This window comes from Plectropomus leopardus, chromosome 14 (genome assembly GCF_026936395.1).
Source record: "Plectropomus leopardus strain MGB_pleo_1.0 chromosome 14, ASM2693639v1, whole genome shotgun sequence".
Classification (NCBI taxonomy): domain Eukaryota; kingdom Metazoa; phylum Chordata; class Actinopteri; order Perciformes; family Serranidae; genus Plectropomus; species Plectropomus leopardus.
Window position 1 is genome coordinate 24,159,829 of NC_142189.1, and position 18,815 is coordinate 24,178,643.

At 40.2% G+C, this 18,815-nt stretch overlaps 2 protein-coding genes across 2 annotated transcripts in view; both read right to left on the bottom strand.

Annotated features, from left to right (window-relative positions):
- Positions 1-190: 190 nt before the first annotated feature.
- Positions 191-5,707, bottom strand: bend3 (BEN domain containing 3). Its single transcript, XM_042500797.2, has 4 exons — positions 5,526-5,707; positions 3,994-4,048; positions 3,110-3,288; positions 191-2,971 (listed from the first exon to the last, which is right to left on the bottom strand). Exons 2-4 carry the CDS (start codon positions 4,043-4,045, stop codon positions 740-742), a joined length of 2,463 nt encoding a protein of 820 aa, XP_042356731.1. The 5' UTR covers positions 4,046-4,048; positions 5,526-5,707; the 3' UTR covers positions 191-739.
- A 10,757-nt stretch (positions 5,708-16,464) lies between these two features.
- pdss2 (prenyl (decaprenyl) diphosphate synthase, subunit 2) overlaps positions 16,465-18,815 on the bottom strand; it is a 35,889-nt gene continuing 33,538 nt past the window's right edge. The window contains exon 8 of the mRNA XM_042500997.2: positions 16,465-16,905. Coding sequence (XP_042356931.2) covers positions 16,750-16,905 — 156 coding nt within the window. The 3' untranslated portion in view covers positions 16,465-16,749. The remainder of the gene's footprint in view (positions 16,906-18,815) is intronic.

An 18,815-nucleotide genomic window follows, 5' to 3' on the forward strand; every position in this document is an offset into this window, starting at 1 on the left:
CTTTTTGAGTTCTGAACCAAGTTACTTTTGGTTGCAATGTGGGTCAAAATTAGGTGAGGGGAACCAGAACAGAACCTGTTCCATGTTCGTGGAACAATGGTATGTGTGTAAAACTAAAGTCAATATCCAATAAGTCCAGGTTAGATACGTCAACAGAAACAGTTTAGTGCCATAATGTAAAACAGTCCAATTATATGTTGTATTTATAATTGTGATTTTATTAGAAATAGGTTATCATGATCCATTGTCATGTTAAATTGTCTTTATAATATAAACTTCTATAAGAAGGCTTAACATAAGCACATTGTTATTAAAACAGTGGTGGCACAATGCTACATCAGTAACTGCAACGGAAATATATCACATCATTGTGATTCATTTCTATCCATAGAGCAAATTTGTGATCTATGCTATTAGCTACTATCGTTGTTATTGTTTTTAAGGCTACAACATTTATCAACAAAGTATGTTAGGTAAGCTATGACAGTTTTGGCTTATAAATAGAAGCAGTTTTAACTCTTTCTCCATCGATAATAAGACTACATAAGCTACAACATCTACTGCTGTAGTCAAAAGGTAAAATATGACTAAGAGAATAGTACTGAAGAAACTCATAACAGCTTGGCTTCATCCTACATAGGACAGATTGAAAAAGTTCAACAATGCGGTTTCAGCTTATATACTGTGCAATTATTTTTTTAATTCAACAGAGGTGTATTGTAACTAAAAAGTACTGTAACTAGGACACAGTGCTTGACCTCTTGGCCTTCTTAAGAATGTCACACTTCTTTCGATTGGGGCGCCGGCAGCGTTCGTCGATGCTTGGCACACATTCATAGTGCCACACTTCCTCCATCTTATCCACAGGATACACTGCTTCCACGTAGTGACGAATCAATCGCAGGCGGACAGGATCAAGCTGCTTCTTGTTGCAAGCCCCTGAATGGTTGTACTGCAGCCGCAGGTTCTCCTGGGTGAAGAGCTCAGGGAAGAGTCGCACCAACAGGCGGGCAGCAAAGTTCCCAACAGAGAGACTCTGCTGGACGATTTCCCGTACCTCAGTGTCTGAGAGCAGGTAGATGGAAGGTACAGGGAATTCGGGCTTGGATACAGTCAGTTCGTCCAGGGGAATTTTACAAAAGTCTTTGCTACTTTTCTCAGGAGGTAAGGAGGGAACATCTGGGTCCTCCCTAATGCTATCTGGATTGAACTGGTTCAGCTGGCAAAGAAAGTCCTGCTCTGACTCTTGACCGTACACTTTGCGCTGCTGCAGGTAGGATCGCCTCTGCTCTGTGTCACGTCTCCTGCACCTCTCATCAAGCTTACCCACAAATTCCAACATCCACACTCTGTCATTCTTGGCTCGAGAGTAGACCAACTGCACATAGTGACGGATCAGATTTACACGAATGGGGTCGAGCTGTTTCTTACCAAGAGAACCGCTGCAGTTGTACTGCTTCCGTGTGTTCTCATGGGTAAAGAGCTCTGGGAACATGAGCACCAGCAGCCGAGATGCAAAATTCCCAATGGACAAGCTACATTCATAGTTGCTCTTCAGCTGCTCCCTGGACAAGAGGTACTCCTGGGGAACAGTAAAGTCAGGAAGAGGAATCTCTAGATTGTCAAAATCCACAGGTGTAAGCAGCGACTTTTTGGACTTGCGACTTGGCTTTTCGTAATCACCCACCTCTGGAACCTTAATAATAGAAACTTCTTCAGGAAGGCTGGCCAGGTCATAGCTCTCGTCGTTGATATTGTCAGGTTCACTCCCATTCCCGTTACTGTGAGGACCCTCAAGAGCATCCTCCATGTGCTGAATGCACACCTGAAGCCAGCTGTCCTCAGGCACATCGGGAAAATTAGCTTCCATATACTTTCTTATTATTTCCACCTTGTCTGAGTCCAGAATTAGCTGTCCCACGCTACTGTAACTGCTGGAGCCTTCTGGCAATTTCCCCTCCTCAAAAACCTCAGGGAAGAGACGATGCATAAGAAAAATGACAAAGTCCTCAGGTGATGAAAACTCATCCAGCTCCTCTGTGGCTTGTGTATTAAGAGCAAGGTCTGACACAGCCAGGCTGTTCTGCTGGTTATCTAAAGAGACGTGCTCCTCCTGGCCCTGCTCGTTAATGAAATGATAGGTTTGAGGATGCTCAGCCTTTATCCCAGCACCTGCGATTGTCTGCTTCCTGAGCAGCCGAGCGCTCTCCATGTCCCTCTGCGCCCAAAAGCGATTGAACAAGTCATTAATCTGAAGGAGACATTCTTCCTGCCAGACGCTGTTGTTCTTGACCGAAGGGTAGCATACCTCAACATAGTTACGGATCAGCTGCAGATGTAGAGACTCCAGCGTTCTCTTGCTTGCCATGCATTCGTGAGAGCACTCCCTGGCTTTGAACAGCTCCGGGAAGAGATGCACAAGCAGACGACACCCAAGCTCCCCTGCACTGGATGTCTGCTCCATCAGCTGATTCAATTCTTCACTCGTTAGCAGATATTCAGGAGGCGGCTGGAACTCTGTCACCATCTCTGCTGGTTTGATCTGCTTCTTTATTCGCATGACTTCAAGGGTCAACAAGTCCACTTTGCTATGCAGTTGTGTCATGCTTGAATTGAGGGTATTGAGGATGAGAAACATTTTCTCAATCAGTGGATAAAGGCTAGAATCTGTCGAGGAAGCTTGACCTAAAGGGTCTATGGTGGCAAGGGTCTCCAATGGGCCATTTTCCTCCGAACTTTGGAGCTTGGATGAGAGGATACTGCTGTAGTTGAGCTGATTCGCTGCACCATGACTGGCCTGCTGCTCCAGACTTGGGGTATTCCTCTTCTCTGAGATCCTGTGGGAGATGCTGAAGAGAGGCTTTCTGTAGGAGACTCTGGGTTTCTGCTGGACGTAACTTCTTTTCTCTCCAGTTGTGGTGAGGCAAAGAGGCTCATGTCTGCTGCTCTCATCTATCAGGTGCCGCCTCATCTAAACAGAGCAAATGACATTTAAAACACATATAGACTGTAAGAGACACATAAATGTATGCAACAAGTAGAAACTGCACTTTGATTGTGTTGTACACTAATGTTTAAAGTTACATAAAAGAGTCTGAGGTCAGCTTACCTCACCAGAGACTCTGGCTCTCTTGCTGCTGGTGGACTGGTTTGTGTAAGGGCCCATCTCTGCAGATGACCGTTTCCCAGCCTCAGTGGCTCTGGGAGATCCTTCTCCGAGTCCTTCAGGTCGCTCACAAATGGCAAAGTCTTCTGATTCCTCCTTGACATCCTGGACATGCTTGTGTTCTGCAAAAAAAAGAGATTCACGTTTTCTTTGTAAATGTTTTCTGTTTCACATTTAACAATACATTTGAATGACAACAGTGAAAATATTGAAATGGACATCACATAATCAGACATCTTTATTTCTTCACCACATCACGATTGGTATGTCTCTTACAAAGATGCAGTTGACTCACATATATTTAATGATTATAATTTAATTCTGGTGTCTGAATATTTGTTTGTGGTTTTTAAGCTTGAAAACATTTAGTAATTGTTGGTAGAAACATGTCTTGCTATGCTATACTCAAAACATTTTTTAAAGCTTTTGTTTGTAGGATTTGGTGGCATCTAGCAGTGAGGATGAAAAACTAAAACTTCATCCATGTGCCAAGCACTTAGCAGAACTATGATGGCCAGTGCAAAAATGTGAATGGCCCTGTCTAGAGCCAGTGTCTGATTTGACTGTTCCGGGCTACCGTAGAAACAACACAGCAAACTCTGTGAAAGAGGACCCATTTCATATGTAGATATAACTGGTCCATTTTAAGATAACAAAAGCACAACAATTCAAATTTTCAGGTGATTATAAACTACTGAAAAAAAAAACAGTTCTGAATGTTATAAACCATTTCTGCCAACAGATCCTGATAAATTCTACACACTGGAACTTCAAATTAAAAAGTTAGTTACTGTTGCAGGTACACAGATACAGGTTGCAGATGTTACCTTTTTCAAGCATCGCTTCATCTGAAACTTCTCCATGCTCAGAGGAATTCATAGCCTAGAAAAATAAATCACAAACATATGAAGTTGCTGAAAAAATCTACATACAAAATCTACATCGAAAAAATATACATTGCGTACTGTTAAGTCAACATACATGATATGACAGCAGAACTATATTATGAACATACTGTATTTGTTTGTTATTGTGATTTCTACTTATGTATATATTGTGTTGAACATTGTAACAATGCAGTTTTATCTTACATACTAGTTTTGTACATGTACATGTAATGTAGCATGAGGCTCATATTTTTAGATTTTAACACACTTTACATACTCAAGATATTATACATATTTTACTTTTTAATATTTTGCATACTAATTGAAAGGTAATGCTGTACATATTTTTATTGTTCAATTTTACTTATTTCTTATTTTCATACTTATTTATACTTTCTACAGTTCTCTACACTTAACATCAGAGCAGCTTTCCCTCTGGATCAATACGGAAAAAATATTTGTGATTATTAAACAATTAGTCGACTAATTGAGTCCTTTGACAAAAAGTAACTAAAAAACAGTTTTGATAACCAATTAATCACTGAAGTATTTTTATAGCAAAAATAACCAGTTCCAAATGTCAATATTTTCCTGCTTTCTGTTATTGTCAGTAGGTAGGGATTTGGACTATTGGTCTTGACAAAACAAGACATTTAAAGACATTACAATGTAGTCTGGGATCTTGTGATCTGTGCTTTTGACTATTTGTTCAAGACTACATGCTTCATCAAGAAATAAACTGAAATGATATTGAAAGTAACTTCTTATTAGTTGCAGCCCGAGGTGACAGACTGAAGCACCAGACTAACCCTTAACAATCAATAAGTTCTAATTATAATACCAAAAATGTTTTTTAATGCTTAACGGATACACAAATAGCACATAGTTATATACTGTATGTATAAAAGTACACTCTGTGAAGGCATTTATAAATTCTAAACTATTCATTTCAGATGTGGTAGCTGGTATGCTACCATTATGACAAAAAGCATGTGACCAGCTGCAGCCAGGCACATTAACTCATGTTCTGCTAAAGCTCGCGCACTGCCAGGAAGGTTAGACTGATGAAATCGATTGTAATGCCAACTATTTTTTTAAAAAACTAGGTACAATGTCTCTTCCAGAGGCTCTGCTGTGCATGCCACCATACTTGAGTTGCCTCCTGGCTCTCCCCCAGCCTTTATTAACCAGCCACTTCCTCATTCTTCCGCCCATGAACCCTTGAACCAAAACACAACACAAATCAGCTGTGTGACGCGAACTCCTCACAAAGCCCCGCCACAAACTTGTCATTTCAACAATAGCACCGCTCATTAGGAATATTAACGCGCGGGGTTGTTTCAGCTGTGCAACATTTTGTTTGTGAATTTTAATGACGCGGCAATGTTTGCGTGGACCGAGTCCCCCCCTCCTGCTGCTCTGACTCTTGTTAAATTAACGGTAAACACACGCGACCGGCGATTTGAGCTCACCTTTACGAGTCCATGCAATCCTTTAGGACTGTTGACGGCGTGTTGGACATGTCTGCGGACTATCACGACGGTGTATTTGCAGGTAATTGTTGTTCTTGTTGTTGATATTTTTTTTCTCGCTCGGCTTCTGTGCTTTCTCGCGTGACGTGACGGGGCGCGCGCCTGCTGTGTCACTTCCGCACAGCTGTGGAGAGAGAGGAGAAAAATAAACCAAGAATGCAACAGTTATAATACCATTTAAATAAAAAATGTTGTCGTCGAAGTCACGTTATAATGTCATAAATCTTGTAAAAAAAAAATTTTTTTTAAAGTATTTAATTAGAGCTGTCTTTATGTTGAGCCTCACGTGAGAGGCTGGAGTGGTGCAGCTGGGTCTGTTTACATAAAGTGTTGAATTTTATTAGCTTAGCTGCATACCGTTTTTGTCCCAGTGCTAATGTCCTCCTTTGATTGTCTTGAAATATAAACGCTACACCCGTTTATTGCGTACACACATAAAATCAATGGTGGATGCATTTTTATAGGGTACAGTTAGTTAAATCGCCTACATCTTATAAAATAGCTAGAATCAGCTTCTCCTTGGCCAACAACATTAAAATGTTGGCACGTTAATTCACCACTAATAACTATATGTTTGTCCACAATATCAAAAATATAACTCTGACAAAGGACATTTTATCTAAATAATGGGTACTTTTATATTTCCGTCTACTTTAATTAATACCCGGATGTTTTGAGTGCAAACTCTTTACTTGCAAAAGGTATTTTTATTTATTTATTTTATAAGACATAAGCTTTGATGTTTTCTTATACTACTACTACTGATTGCTTGGGAGGTTTGTTGACATTGTTAAATATCATATGAGTGACATATTAATTAATTAGTTATCATATGAGTTCCTGTATGTTGTGATTTCACCATAATAATCATGTAGTAACTTTATTTGAAAATACAACATAGTTAAAATTTCTGTGCCATACCTTATCATAAGTGTTGCTATTATGGTGTATTTATTATCTTGAGTTATAGTAATTGGTGCTGAGTAGAGAAGCAAAACAGCCAAGCCCTTTTTTGCATTGTGGTTTTTAGGTCTGTGAAACCAACATGCATTAACAGGAGAATAAACTCTTCAGGTTACTCAAGACTCATCGTCAGTAGTCATTATTGGACATCAGTGTACTTCACACGTAGCTACAAAATATGAGCTTTGCAAAAAAAAAAAACTTTTACACAGTCTCCAGTCTTAGAAGTTGTTTAGTAAACCAAAACCAGAAGTAGGTAGGAGTGACACCTCTTGTTGCATTCATAATCTCTGTTCACCTTGAACTACAGAGCCCTCATTGTATGGGCAACATCGCCCTCAAGTGGAAAGAAACTGGAACAATAATTTTCTCTGAGCATCTGATCAACCTTGAGCTCCTGGACTGTAGGTAAACAAAGAGGACATCAACAGTTTAAATAGCACAGACTCTACATACACGTCACATGAGGACGTGGCAGCATTTCTCAAACAACACACTTCCTCCATCATAATTAGATTTATATTGTGTTTTTGATGACACATTGGATGTTGATTGTCTCCTCTAAATATACCTTGGGACTGATTTTTAGAGATGACCCTGTCATGTACATAGTTTCTCAAAACTATGTATTTTTGAAGGTAGTGGTCTGTAAATGATATATCAATTCCTGTCCTGTTGTACTGCAGATTCAAACACAATTTGAGAGTTTTGATTTTAAAACCTTATGCTTTTTCAAAAAATAGATTAAAAAAAAATCAGTAAAAAAGCTCTAATGGACACTGGGTTTGGCGACTTCTGTGGGATGCATACTTATGTTGTGGAAAGGCCACACAATATATTGCGAAATGCGTTGTGAAAGGAGACACTATTGCACCAAGCAGTAACCTCTGAGGCAGAAAAACGAAGCCAATGCGGTAATGCCTAAAATTGCACTTCTTCTAATGGCCACTTGAGGCTGGCTCAAAAAACAACTTTTCCATGTGAAAATGTCCAACTTTACAGCAGAAATATGTTGACAGCCTGGTACAAAAAAAAAAATACTTTGTCTATATAGCTAATTTAAACATCCATGACAACTGTACATGGAACATTTTTTTATATGTCACCATTTACATTTTATTATGGCCCAAAGTTACAGATATTTAAGAGCGGGGCCACTTGAGTGACAAGCTGTCTGCCAATAGCAGCCTTAGCTTCCAGGCATATCCAGTCCTCGCCCCTCCACAGCTCCAGACTCTCGTCCAAATGTGGTCCCTTCTGGCTTCAAAAAAAACAAAACAAGATGGCCACAGATTCAAAACAGCAGTCCACAAGCCAATGGGCGACGTCAAGGTACCTACGTCCATAAATTATACAGTCTATGTATTGCACTCTGTGATTTTTTGTGTCAGCTGATTGAGTTTCAGTGAAAAAAATGCACTTTAAAATGAAACTATCATTTTTAAAAATTTTATCATAGCCTTTTGTGTTAAGTTTAGTGTTCAATTTGTTGAATAAAAGAATGTAGGATCTTATTTCCTTTTGTTATTCATTCAACAAATAATTTGTTGTATGTCAGCAATAAACTGAAAGCAGCAATAAAGTGAAAAAAAACCTGTTAATTTATTACAAGTTGTTGTGGTATTCAACAACATCATTGCATATTTTCCTCATATCAGCCCTGAAAAGACAACCGTCAGAACTATACTGGTGTGCGTGCACCACATATTGGAGTGTGCACAAAAAGCTCTGATGTTAGGGATTTTGACTTTTCATCCTCTCTGGCAACACATATCCTCAAATTACAGCTGACAGTCTGTACATCAATAATCACAGTATCATATGACGTGAAGTTCAAACAATACAGAGTCAAAACTTTAGAAATTGCATCTCTGTGATATGAACTTGGCCGCTTGAAAGCGACTCAGTGAAAGGATGAATAACAGAGGAAAATTATTTGGAGTTATACCATACTGTTGCAATCAAGGGGAAATTCTAATTTGCCATGAAGCAGAGCTGGTTACTCGAGCTGGTTAACTGTTTTCCTCTGGTTAACAGGAACTTCAGTCAGTGAGAGATGAACGTAAGACCTCACTGCTATAATTCTGTCTTAATCATTGGCCATTTCATGCACTCACTAGCACCCAATGTTCTGTTCCCAGCCGCAAATATGTCAATACGGAGATGATATAACAAGACAATGTGTGGCTGGTGTGGTTCTCATTATTCGACTAATGAGCTGTCTCCATGGCAGTCTGATCTGTCAGCCAATGAAGCGAGCAGGCCCAGTGCAGGGGGAAGCACGGCCCAGGGTCAGCCAGGCGACGGCTCGCGACGAGGGGCCGGCGTGCGGCACTTAACACCGGGAAGAGCTCGTTAAAGTGTCATTTTTGGCCAATATGCTCGTCTGTGTCGAGGAGGCCAATCAGCCATACTGTTCCCATCGCAGCAGAATGACTTTAATCCATCACCGTCAGCTATATGATGATATTAGCAGGTGTTTACTGAGAGGCCATTCAGGAGAAGACGAATGGAGGCTCTAATATCACTTCACAGTCAGATTCACTCAGTCATTTTACATACTGGCTTATTCCTAATAGGGTCACGGGGGCTGCGAGGAAGCTTCCCAGCATGCACGGAGGCAGGGAAACACCATGGCCAAGGCATCAGTCCATCACTGGGTTTAAACTGACATACAATCACAGTTATACACATACTATATATAAGACTCTGACCTTTATGTCTCTATGGTAATTTGAAATTTAGCTGTATTTCCTTAATTTTGTGAATTTGTTGCAACTTAAAAATGACAACTTGAATCATGTTTGTTCTAAGTGTTAGAAACTTCAGTAAACCAATTTAGTCTGATTAACTTGGTCATGGCAAAAAGGATTTTGCCAGTGATTAAGTTAGGAGATCTGTTTTATTGATATAGTATGCAATCTTCAGAACAAAGATGAACTGACCAGGGACAAAGGGAAACACACAGATGTATATACACAGGGAACTAATCAGGAGAACGAGACACAGCTGGGGTAGGTGGACACAGGGAAAAGGAGAGAAATACAGGGACTGGTTAACAGTCGAAGTTGTGGCAGGGAATACAAGGGTGGAGCAGACTAAAACAGAACAGGTGTGCAGGGAAGACTGGTAACAGGGGAGGGAAAACGAGACTGATAAAAGACAGGTGTGATAGAAAACAGGAAGGAAACAGACAAAGGCGGGGAGAACTAATGCTTTGCTCATTCAAAGTGAAGTTGGAATTTCCCAGTTGAAATTTCTGAGTTCCAAGCGTTCAGGCACACGACACCAAACATAAAGAAAAAACAGGGCCGCCTCCTTATATTTTAATGATATATTAATATTTAATACTATTATAAATAAATGGGCTAATAATAAATACTAATAATATGATACTAAATACTAATATTGTGACATCAATTTACATGCAGAACAAGTTTTACTATATGATAGTAGATGTATTATTTTAATTGAATACATGCAAGTCTACTTCATGTTGCCTTTTAGTTGATTTTCTACCATTGTATTATCATGGCCTCCATGGATGCTACCATTGTTATGTGACGTCAGACCGCTGAAGTCGGGGTACATGGATTCGCCCCAAGTCCACAAGTAGGAGCTCCGACTTTGAGTGGCGTTCCATTGTACTTTTTCTTGCAGGAGATTGGAATATCTTGAATTTCAACTTTGAATGGAACACAGCATTAGGAAACAGGAAAACCATAAGCAGGAAGTAAGAACAGATGAGAACTGTACAACTAGTGGGGGCCAGGTGAAATAATCAGGGAAACACTAAGGTGGGAAAACACACAAAGACAGGAAGTCAAACCGTACATGACACATGAGGAGTGATAGAACAGGAAACAGGAAGACATAACAGAAATTCCCAAAACAATGTCCACAATATAACACAAAACCTAGAATCTTGGTCTCAAGACCACCTTTAAAAGGTCTTCCCTCAGACTCAGCTACTGTTTCACTCAGTCAAATCTCAGTCTCAGACAAAGAGGACTCAGAAATATACTACAAAAATCGGTCAAGCCCTGAATTGCCAAGATGTAACACAATAATCTCTGCAAATAATCTGAATAAAAATGGTTAGGTAAATTTCAGCTCCATTTTGTTTATATTTAATATAATAGAAAACAAAGGACAGTTCCCACCCAAAAACTCACCTCTGCAATGCCTTTTGAGTATTTTATCAACACATTTCTCATTGTACACTTGTACATACACACACATGCAGTGCATGGCCATAAAATAGATAAATAAAGAGGAATTGTCATTTGTTTTCTGTGGGTGTTTTAATGGAAATGCAGATCTTTCAGATCAATTTGAGGAGTGCCTATGGTTTACATGTGCCACACTTTATCATAAGTGTGTCATGTGGTGTGGAACTCGTACTGGTCTCATCTTGGTCTTAAATTGTACTCGCCCTGGCTTGGTTTTGATTTTTTTCAGTCCCTATAATCTTCGGTCTTGGTCATGACTTGGTCGCTATGGATGTAGGTGGTCTTGACTGACTACACTGTCATATTTTCGACTTATGTCATCCATTGTGAACCTGATGATTTTCTTAAAATTTCAAGCATAAATTTGCTTATTTCTGCACCCTTTTCTATCAAGCAGTTTGTAAGGTGTTAATATTTAGTAACTAATGGCTTTATTATTGGGTCAATAAAAAATGAAATGCTTTATTAATCAGTTAGAATTCATTAGTAAGAACAAGTATTGCAAGCATTTTGTTTTTTTTAAACCCTCTTTGTCGTATTTGTGAAACTATCTCTGAATTTAGACAGTAGTATGAGGCAGATTTATTTCGATTTCTATAAATGAGAAAGTTTGCTCTGGCAGTGCTTCGTTTTGGCTTGACTGTTACCAACTTGGTGGCAGGCTAACAATCTTTCTGATTTTACACTCTAACAGTACACTAAAACATGTTTCAGGTGAGAAATAGGCAATTCAGTAACAAAATCTTGATTCATATTTGATCGACGCTGCCTATAGTTTGACCACAGTTCACGAGTAGTAAATGGCAGCTGCCTTAGGGGCTCCTCGGCTCTGATTGGATGTTTTTGGTGCGCTGTGGGAGATTCAAGCAAATTCAATTACCAGCACTAAGAGGAGGCAGAGGAACAGGATATTTTTCACAGCGTATCCATCTCAGGAATTCAGTCACAGTTTCAGCAATATGACAAAATATAATTTTCATAAAAATAACCTACTGTAGGTTTTATACTAATTTATCCAATTTAAAGTGTGAAGTATTTTTTTTTCTTTACGACTTCTTAGCACAAAGTTTTTTCTCATAAATTATCTTTAAACATCCTAAAATTATTAAAATAGGCATTTATACAAGGTCTTTTATGAACTATTTGAAAAGCTTTATCAGAAAGTGGCACCGTTTTGAGAGTATGCGAAGAACTTCTTTTATATTTTTTTAATTAATAGTTTTTTAGTGTGTGCTCCAATCCTTTCTCCTCCCTTGTAAAGTCTCTGTCCTTGACCTTAGCAGTGGTGTGTCTAGACTTTTTCTTTTACTTTTACCCAAGTGGAGCACTGACTCACTGCAGGGGTGGCATGAAGTACCAGCATTACTGTGGGCACACACATCGGCAAAGGTCTAATTTACTTTATTTTTCTTCACCATCCAAACCTAATTTAATCAATGTCTTACAGTGTGTTACATTCCTGTTTGTAGTTTTTTTTAGAAAGATAAATAGACCTTCCAATCACAACACAGCAAAGTGACGCCACACAAATGTAAAATAAAGCTCCTATACCTTATGAAAGAAATTCCTCCAGAAGTAAACAGTACAATAGCAAATATACAATTAAAAAAAATGTGTAAACAAACTTTTTAACAGTTGTATCTATTTATTTGAAGTCAGCATATCAGTTTAAGCCTGAATTGCACCTATAGAGGAAAATTCGGTTTATTTGTCAAAAGTTCAAACTGACTGGGCAGATAGCCAGTCAGAGTGGGGTCGCAACTTGGATGGCCAATCAGATTTCAGGGGTGGCCCATGTTACCCAAGGCCACTCCCTAGACATGTCCCTGAGAGGCGCCTGATTTGGTGCATGCTGATTATTTGCTGGGAACCCTGTTTAAAGTAATATTTTTTGGCTCTCTTGCCTTTCTTTGATAGGGCAGTTGAATATAGACAGGAAAGGGGGGAGGGAGAAAGAGAGAGGGGAGGACGTGCAGCGTGCAGCACAGGGCAAGAGGTTGGAACTAAATCCAGACCACTGCAGTAAGGACTCAGCCTTTTGTATGTGGGACGAATACTCTGTCAAGTGGAACTCCAAGAAATTCTTATGTTAAAGGCTCATTTTTAAATGTTGAGGGTCGTGAGTGCTGTTAAATGTTATAGATTTGTGTTTCACCAGAGAGTTGTAGCATCCCATGATAGCACAAATGTTGTTACATAGCCTCTTTCATCCTGACAAGAATAACCCGCTGAATAGAAACAGCAGAATATTGTAATTCTCCACATCAAAATGATCAAATATACAAAATATCCATCCATCCATCCATCCATTGTCTACCGCTTATACATAAAAAAACTGTTTTAAATGTTTAGTTTGGTAATTTACAGTTTTCTTTGCAAGTTTCCAAAACGCTGTATCTTTCGTGTCAAACTCATGAGCTGACAGTCGTTCTGTCCGCAGCATCCACAGCTGTGTTTGCAAGTGTGTGTGTTTTTATGTATGTATGTGTGAGTGTGTAATGGAATCTGTGCTGACCGACTCTCTCCACTGGACCCTGCTGTAATTACACCACTCATCGTCTGGGGCCGGGCACACTAGGGCCGCTGTTACCCACTTCATGTTTTGCATGTAAACTTATAGTCTTGCCAACTCTTGCTTTCATGATACTCAAGACTCTCGAACTGGGAACTGTAAGCAAACACAGAGTCAGGTTTCTGCTGCGCAGGACATAACGCTGACAAACCACTCTCCTTCCTCGGTCTGTTCTTCATTTGGGCTGCGCAGGAGATATCAAAAAGATTAATGCTGGCGATGTTGTCAGGGAAGAAAAAAGGCTACAATTTCTGTTCTACATTAAACATTTAGCTTCAAGAACTGTTTTTCCTCTTGAAGTCGAAAACAAAAAGCTCATCCCATCAAATCCTCTTCTGCAGTGCCTGGTTGATTTCTACTGGGAGCGTCTGTGCAACAGTTTCATTGCTTCGGCCAGACCTCATCTCTTGAAAAAGTCCTGTTTAGTAACTATATTTGTCATTCTGGCAGTGCCCCAGCCTTCTTCCTTGTTTGGTCCTTTTAACTTTCCATGTAACTTTCCTCATGTCTCCTCACGGCGAGGATAAATATTTCATAAAGAGCCGGAGGCTTTCCCTGGCACATGCTGTACCTCGCTGTACCCAGGAAGCCTGAGCAGCGGAAACCAAAACAGTAGAGGAAGTGGACAGACAACCCAGCAACAGACAGCAGCTTGTTTTTGAAATAGTTCACGCCACCATCATCTTTTGCCCTTCAGCCCATCACCCCCCGCCCCTGCACCCTCATCCAACTCTGTTTATTCTACATCCACTATTCATCCTCTGACTCCATTTCACCAACACAAGGCTACTCTTTCCAAAATGTTACTGAGGTATCTGATTGGATGATTATGACTGACATTTAAACAAGAGACTTGTGTTACAAACCGCTTCAGTGAATGTGACAAGGGAGTCCACACAAGAGATTTAGTAAAAACATTTCTAATTTATTTAACTACAAAAAGGAACCCAACCAAACCCAACAATGCAGGGTGGATGTCTGCTGGAGGAAGGGAGAGAACAAGTCAACACCTGGACCAGCTTTTATATCCTGAGAAGGCCCAGATGAGCCCAATGAAGCCCAAGACCCTCCCACGTCAGCAAGCTTCCTGATGTTATGAGGCTGGCCATGTCAGCCTCATTACATCAGGCAGTAGGTGAGGCGTAACACTTGAAAAACAGCAATACTTTCAGTGAATTGCTGCAGATAATGCTTGAATGTTCTTTTGTTTAGTTTAGTTTTTTTTTCAACCCGGTCACCAGAATAAATGTTGGCATTGTACATTTCTGCAAACCACGGATATGTTACATTTGTTCGTTTCATATGAAACTGATATGTTGAAGACTTGAACATGACGAAACGTCTAGTTTCAGTTTCATGATGTGAATGCTGGTTAAAGGGAGGTTAGGTTTAGGCAAAACCACTTGGTTAGGGTTAGGAAAACATCAAGTTTTTGTCTTTAAATATCCCGTTTGGTTCCTGCAAACATGGCTGAAATGTCCCGAACTGTTATTAAAAAATACCAGTATTTGTTGGTCTTGAATAGTGGTCAACTGCTCTCTGCTGCTTGGCCGCTGTTTTGCTTAGGAGTCACAGCATCCACCATCCCTCCCTGCTGATGAGAAATTCAGATCATTTACATGTAATCTGAACTATGTATGAAAAGTACAAATGTAACATATCCATGGTTTGCAGAAATGTACAATGCCAACATTTTTTCCTGGCAACTGGGCTTAAAATTTCAGCTGTAACCTGCAACTAATTGTAACATTATCAACAGGACCAACTCCTGAACTGAAACTCTTTCCAAGGCATTGCTCTTTTTCGAAGTTAAATGTTTAACCATTACCTGCAGTTCTAGCTCATGGCCTTTGCTTGCACCAACTTTCTTTGTGCAAACTCAAAAGCTGTGTTTGAAACAGTATTAAACAGTGAACTATATACGGGAATAACCAAACGAGACTTTGGACACTGCACTGGAATTTTCTTCCTCCGGAAACACACGACCCAATGCATTTTGGTATACGGGAGTAAAATGTAGGGTACATTGTATGTGCACTCAAATTTGCTGTCCATCGTGGTATTTTATAGTGCACTATATAGTGGATGAAATTAAACGCTGAGAATTCGAAGTGCACTATTTACACGACAGGGAACAGTTTCGAACACAGCTATCGTGCCACAGACATGTTCTGATGTGGTACCAACATGTGCTGCTGTTCTCTCCAGCTACACTGAATCCTCTTTGTCAACCATGCAACCTCAGTCCACTCTATTTTCCCCATCCTGTCTCCTGTGCTCTGTCCTTCAGGTGTGGCCTGGATGTGACAGACAGCTGCCAGCGGTGGCCTGGTTTCACACCTTGGCTGTCCCCCCCTCCGCAGACAGCAGCCTGGGAAACCACAGGCCACCAGGCTGGCGCCAGCCTGTACGGCTTAGAGCAGGGCAGCCGGCCCAATCAATACCTCTGCATTTCCTGTCCATTTGCTCAGGTCTCTTCATTAATAATTACTGCTTGGCGGAGCTTCAATGCGCTCGCTGGCTGGGCCAAGGGGAGAGGCTGTGTGACCTTTCCCCGCCCCTGGGTTGACTTGGATCACATACACAGGCATGGGGACAAACATAATAAGGAAACATAGACGACATTACTCCTGATTCATGCCATTTCCCCCTCTGTGGAGAGAGTGTCACGCCAAACTCCTTTTTTTTGCAGCTGTGCTTATCAGTAGAGGTACATACCCGGTAGAACATGACTTTGAGACATTTTTACAACTGGATTGGAGCTGCTCTTCAATTTGGCAAACACCCACTACAACCAGCAGCTATGATTTCAGCATCATCTGAGGTGTGGAGTAATGAGCAGGGTGAACCAGGGTGATTCTAAAAAAAAAAAATGAAATTTTGTTAGGACAAGTGCTGCTTGGTGCATCATTTGCCGTTCATGGCGCATTTTCCAGACGACAATAACAATCCCTCAAAACATCTTAAATTACGTTCTGCCTCATATGTGCTTTTGCTGATAAGCAAGGTGGTAATAAACTGCCAGATTTTGAAATGCAGCTTGGCGTGATATTTTCTCCACATGGGGAGAGGAACGGTATGTATTAGAGCCAACACAATGCATGACATGATGCTGAAGTAATGTGTTTTTATTCTTTTTTTAATGACGACCATTTATGGATACAGCCATTGCATTTCTGATGCACACTGTCATCCTCAGTAGAGCAGAACAGTCTCTCCACACGTGGGCCAGCACCTGGCTCCAAAGAAGTTCATTTGTCTCAAAAGTGTCAACCGTTCAGTGGTTGTGGTCCTGTTGCCTCTGCAGACAAAGGAACTCTGTGTATGTGTGTGTGTGTGTGTGTGTGTGTGTGTGTGTGTGTGTGTGCGTGTGTGTGCGTGCGAATGAGAGTCCAGGTCAAAATTTGGTGATGGCGGAGGCGATGTTCTCCAAGGCGGATCGAGCCTCGGAGGAGGGGAAAGCCTGGATGGCCTCCAGAGCCTTGTTGCCATGGTAACAGCATAAGTCCACCGCTGAGCTCACGCCTTTCTCCGACTTAACTGCTGCCAAAAGCTGTCGAGGGATAAAAACACACGTTAGTTTGATACGTTTGTCACTCCCAGCTGTCAACATGACAAACTGTTGAGAGCTGGGCAAAAGTTAATGTACTCTTAAAGTAAGGAACTCTTAAAGTAACTGTTTTTTTCAGAAGCAAAGCATTTCTTTTATTGACAGAAAAGCCTTTGTATAACACAATCATGAATTTGCAAGCTCCCCCTGGCAACGCTGGAGGCAGCTTACTACATTTAACTACAAGGTAAAAATTTCAGACTCATCACTGTGAGTTGTTTTTTAAAAACTGGCAGGCCATGAGAAGGCGATGAGAAGGGAAATGCACTTCTGTTTCTGTAGGTTTTATCCAGCATCTCACAGCTCTCCTGTCTTTCAGTTTACTAATAATGGCATCAGATCATAGCACTGGTGCACAGCCAGTTTTTTCTACAGTCCAGGTAATTGAATTGAACAAAGTGCGAAGCGCCGAATTTTAAATTTCTTGCACACCCAGTAATGTCAGAATTGTTCGTGATGACTTGTGCTTTCTTTATGCCTCAGTTTTACTGCTTCAATTTGTGCATGACTTGAATTCCAGTATGATCTTTGTTATTTTATCTAGGTTAAAATAAAATTTGATATCATTAAGACTACTTGATAATTTGGAAAAAGTGTGCATTTCTTTCTCTACAAGGCCTGCGACTTACACACCCAACATATACATTTCATACACGAAGAAGTAGAAAACATCAAGTCAGATCAGCCCCGACCAACAGCTTAAGTATTCAGACTGAGTGAATTTGGGCGTCTCCTTGTGTCTTACTGCTGGTGTGTTGGGACATCTTTTTGCTGTGGGCGTTTTACCTCATGAATTCTGGAGGTGGAAATCCCCGTAGGCCTTTCTTCTTTTAAAAAAAACCTGCAGGTGTCGAACTCGGCATCATCCCGGCTGCTTATTTAATTTTAAAAATATTCTTTTTCACTCTCATTTCAAACCATCCTTAACCTTGTTTTGTTCTGCATGAACTTAATGTTCCCTCACCTCTTTCTACCCTCTGTTCTGCATATTAGGTAACCTCACAAGTTAATAAGACATCCTGTTCTTTCTACATGTACTTTCACCTGATTCTTTTTCTTTCCAGCTTCCAAATGCATTTTGTGCATCTTTGACCTTTAGTAAGTATTCTAGCTGTGACATTTTTTAATAAAACAGAATCTGAATCATTAAAATCTATAACTAGAATTACCACCTTGCTGTTTTACGCCTCTGCCAAATGTCTGTCCAAATGTCTCTCCCTTTTGTTCCCCAAGTAATGCCCAGAAAAGGCTTTTTTGCAGAACATTATGATGTCGCTGTAAGGGCGAACTTTGACCTTTTGAATATAGATTGTCACCACTTCATCATAACATATATATAATATATATATATCTTAGACAATTGTGTGAGCGCTTGTGATAATTAGTGTATGAATACTTGAGTCATGGCCAAAAACATGTTTTATGAGGTCATGGTGACCTTGACCTTTGACAACCAAGTTCCAATCAGCTCATTGTTTAGTCAAAGTGGGTGTCTGTGCCAAATTTGAAGAAATTCCTACAAGGTGTTCTTGAGATGCAGAGTTTACGAGAATAAGACAAACGAGGTCACAGTGACCTTGACCTTTGACCACCAAAATCCAATCTGTTCATCCCTGAGCCAAGTGGATGTTGGATGTTGTGCAAAGTTTGAAGAAATTCCCTGAAGCTGTTAGGCTGAGGTATCACATTCGCAAGAATAGGATGGACAGTTTCAATGTAAGATCAAATATCTATTTGTACAATAAAAAAGTTTAATCACAAAGGCAATTTTTTAATCATTGTTTTAGCATGAAAATGAGTCCTGTTTCATGCAGCAGGTTTTTCTTCTTTTCCTTTTTTAGTTTAAGCCAGTT

Excerpts from the sequence above, each read along its gene's own strand:
- bend3 (XM_042500797.2), bottom strand. The coding sequence starts at position 4,045 with ATGAATTCCTCTGAGCATGGAGAAGTTTCAGATGAAGCGATGCTTGAA. Across the intron at positions 3,289-3,993 it reads TGAAGCGATGCTTGAAAAAG|AACACAAGCATGTCCAGGAT; the intron begins GTAACATCTGCA and ends TTTTTTTTGCAG. Across the intron at positions 2,972-3,109 it reads GAGCCAGAGTCTCTGGTGAG|ATGAGGCGGCACCTGATAGA; the intron begins GTAAGCTGACCT and ends TGCTCTGTTTAG.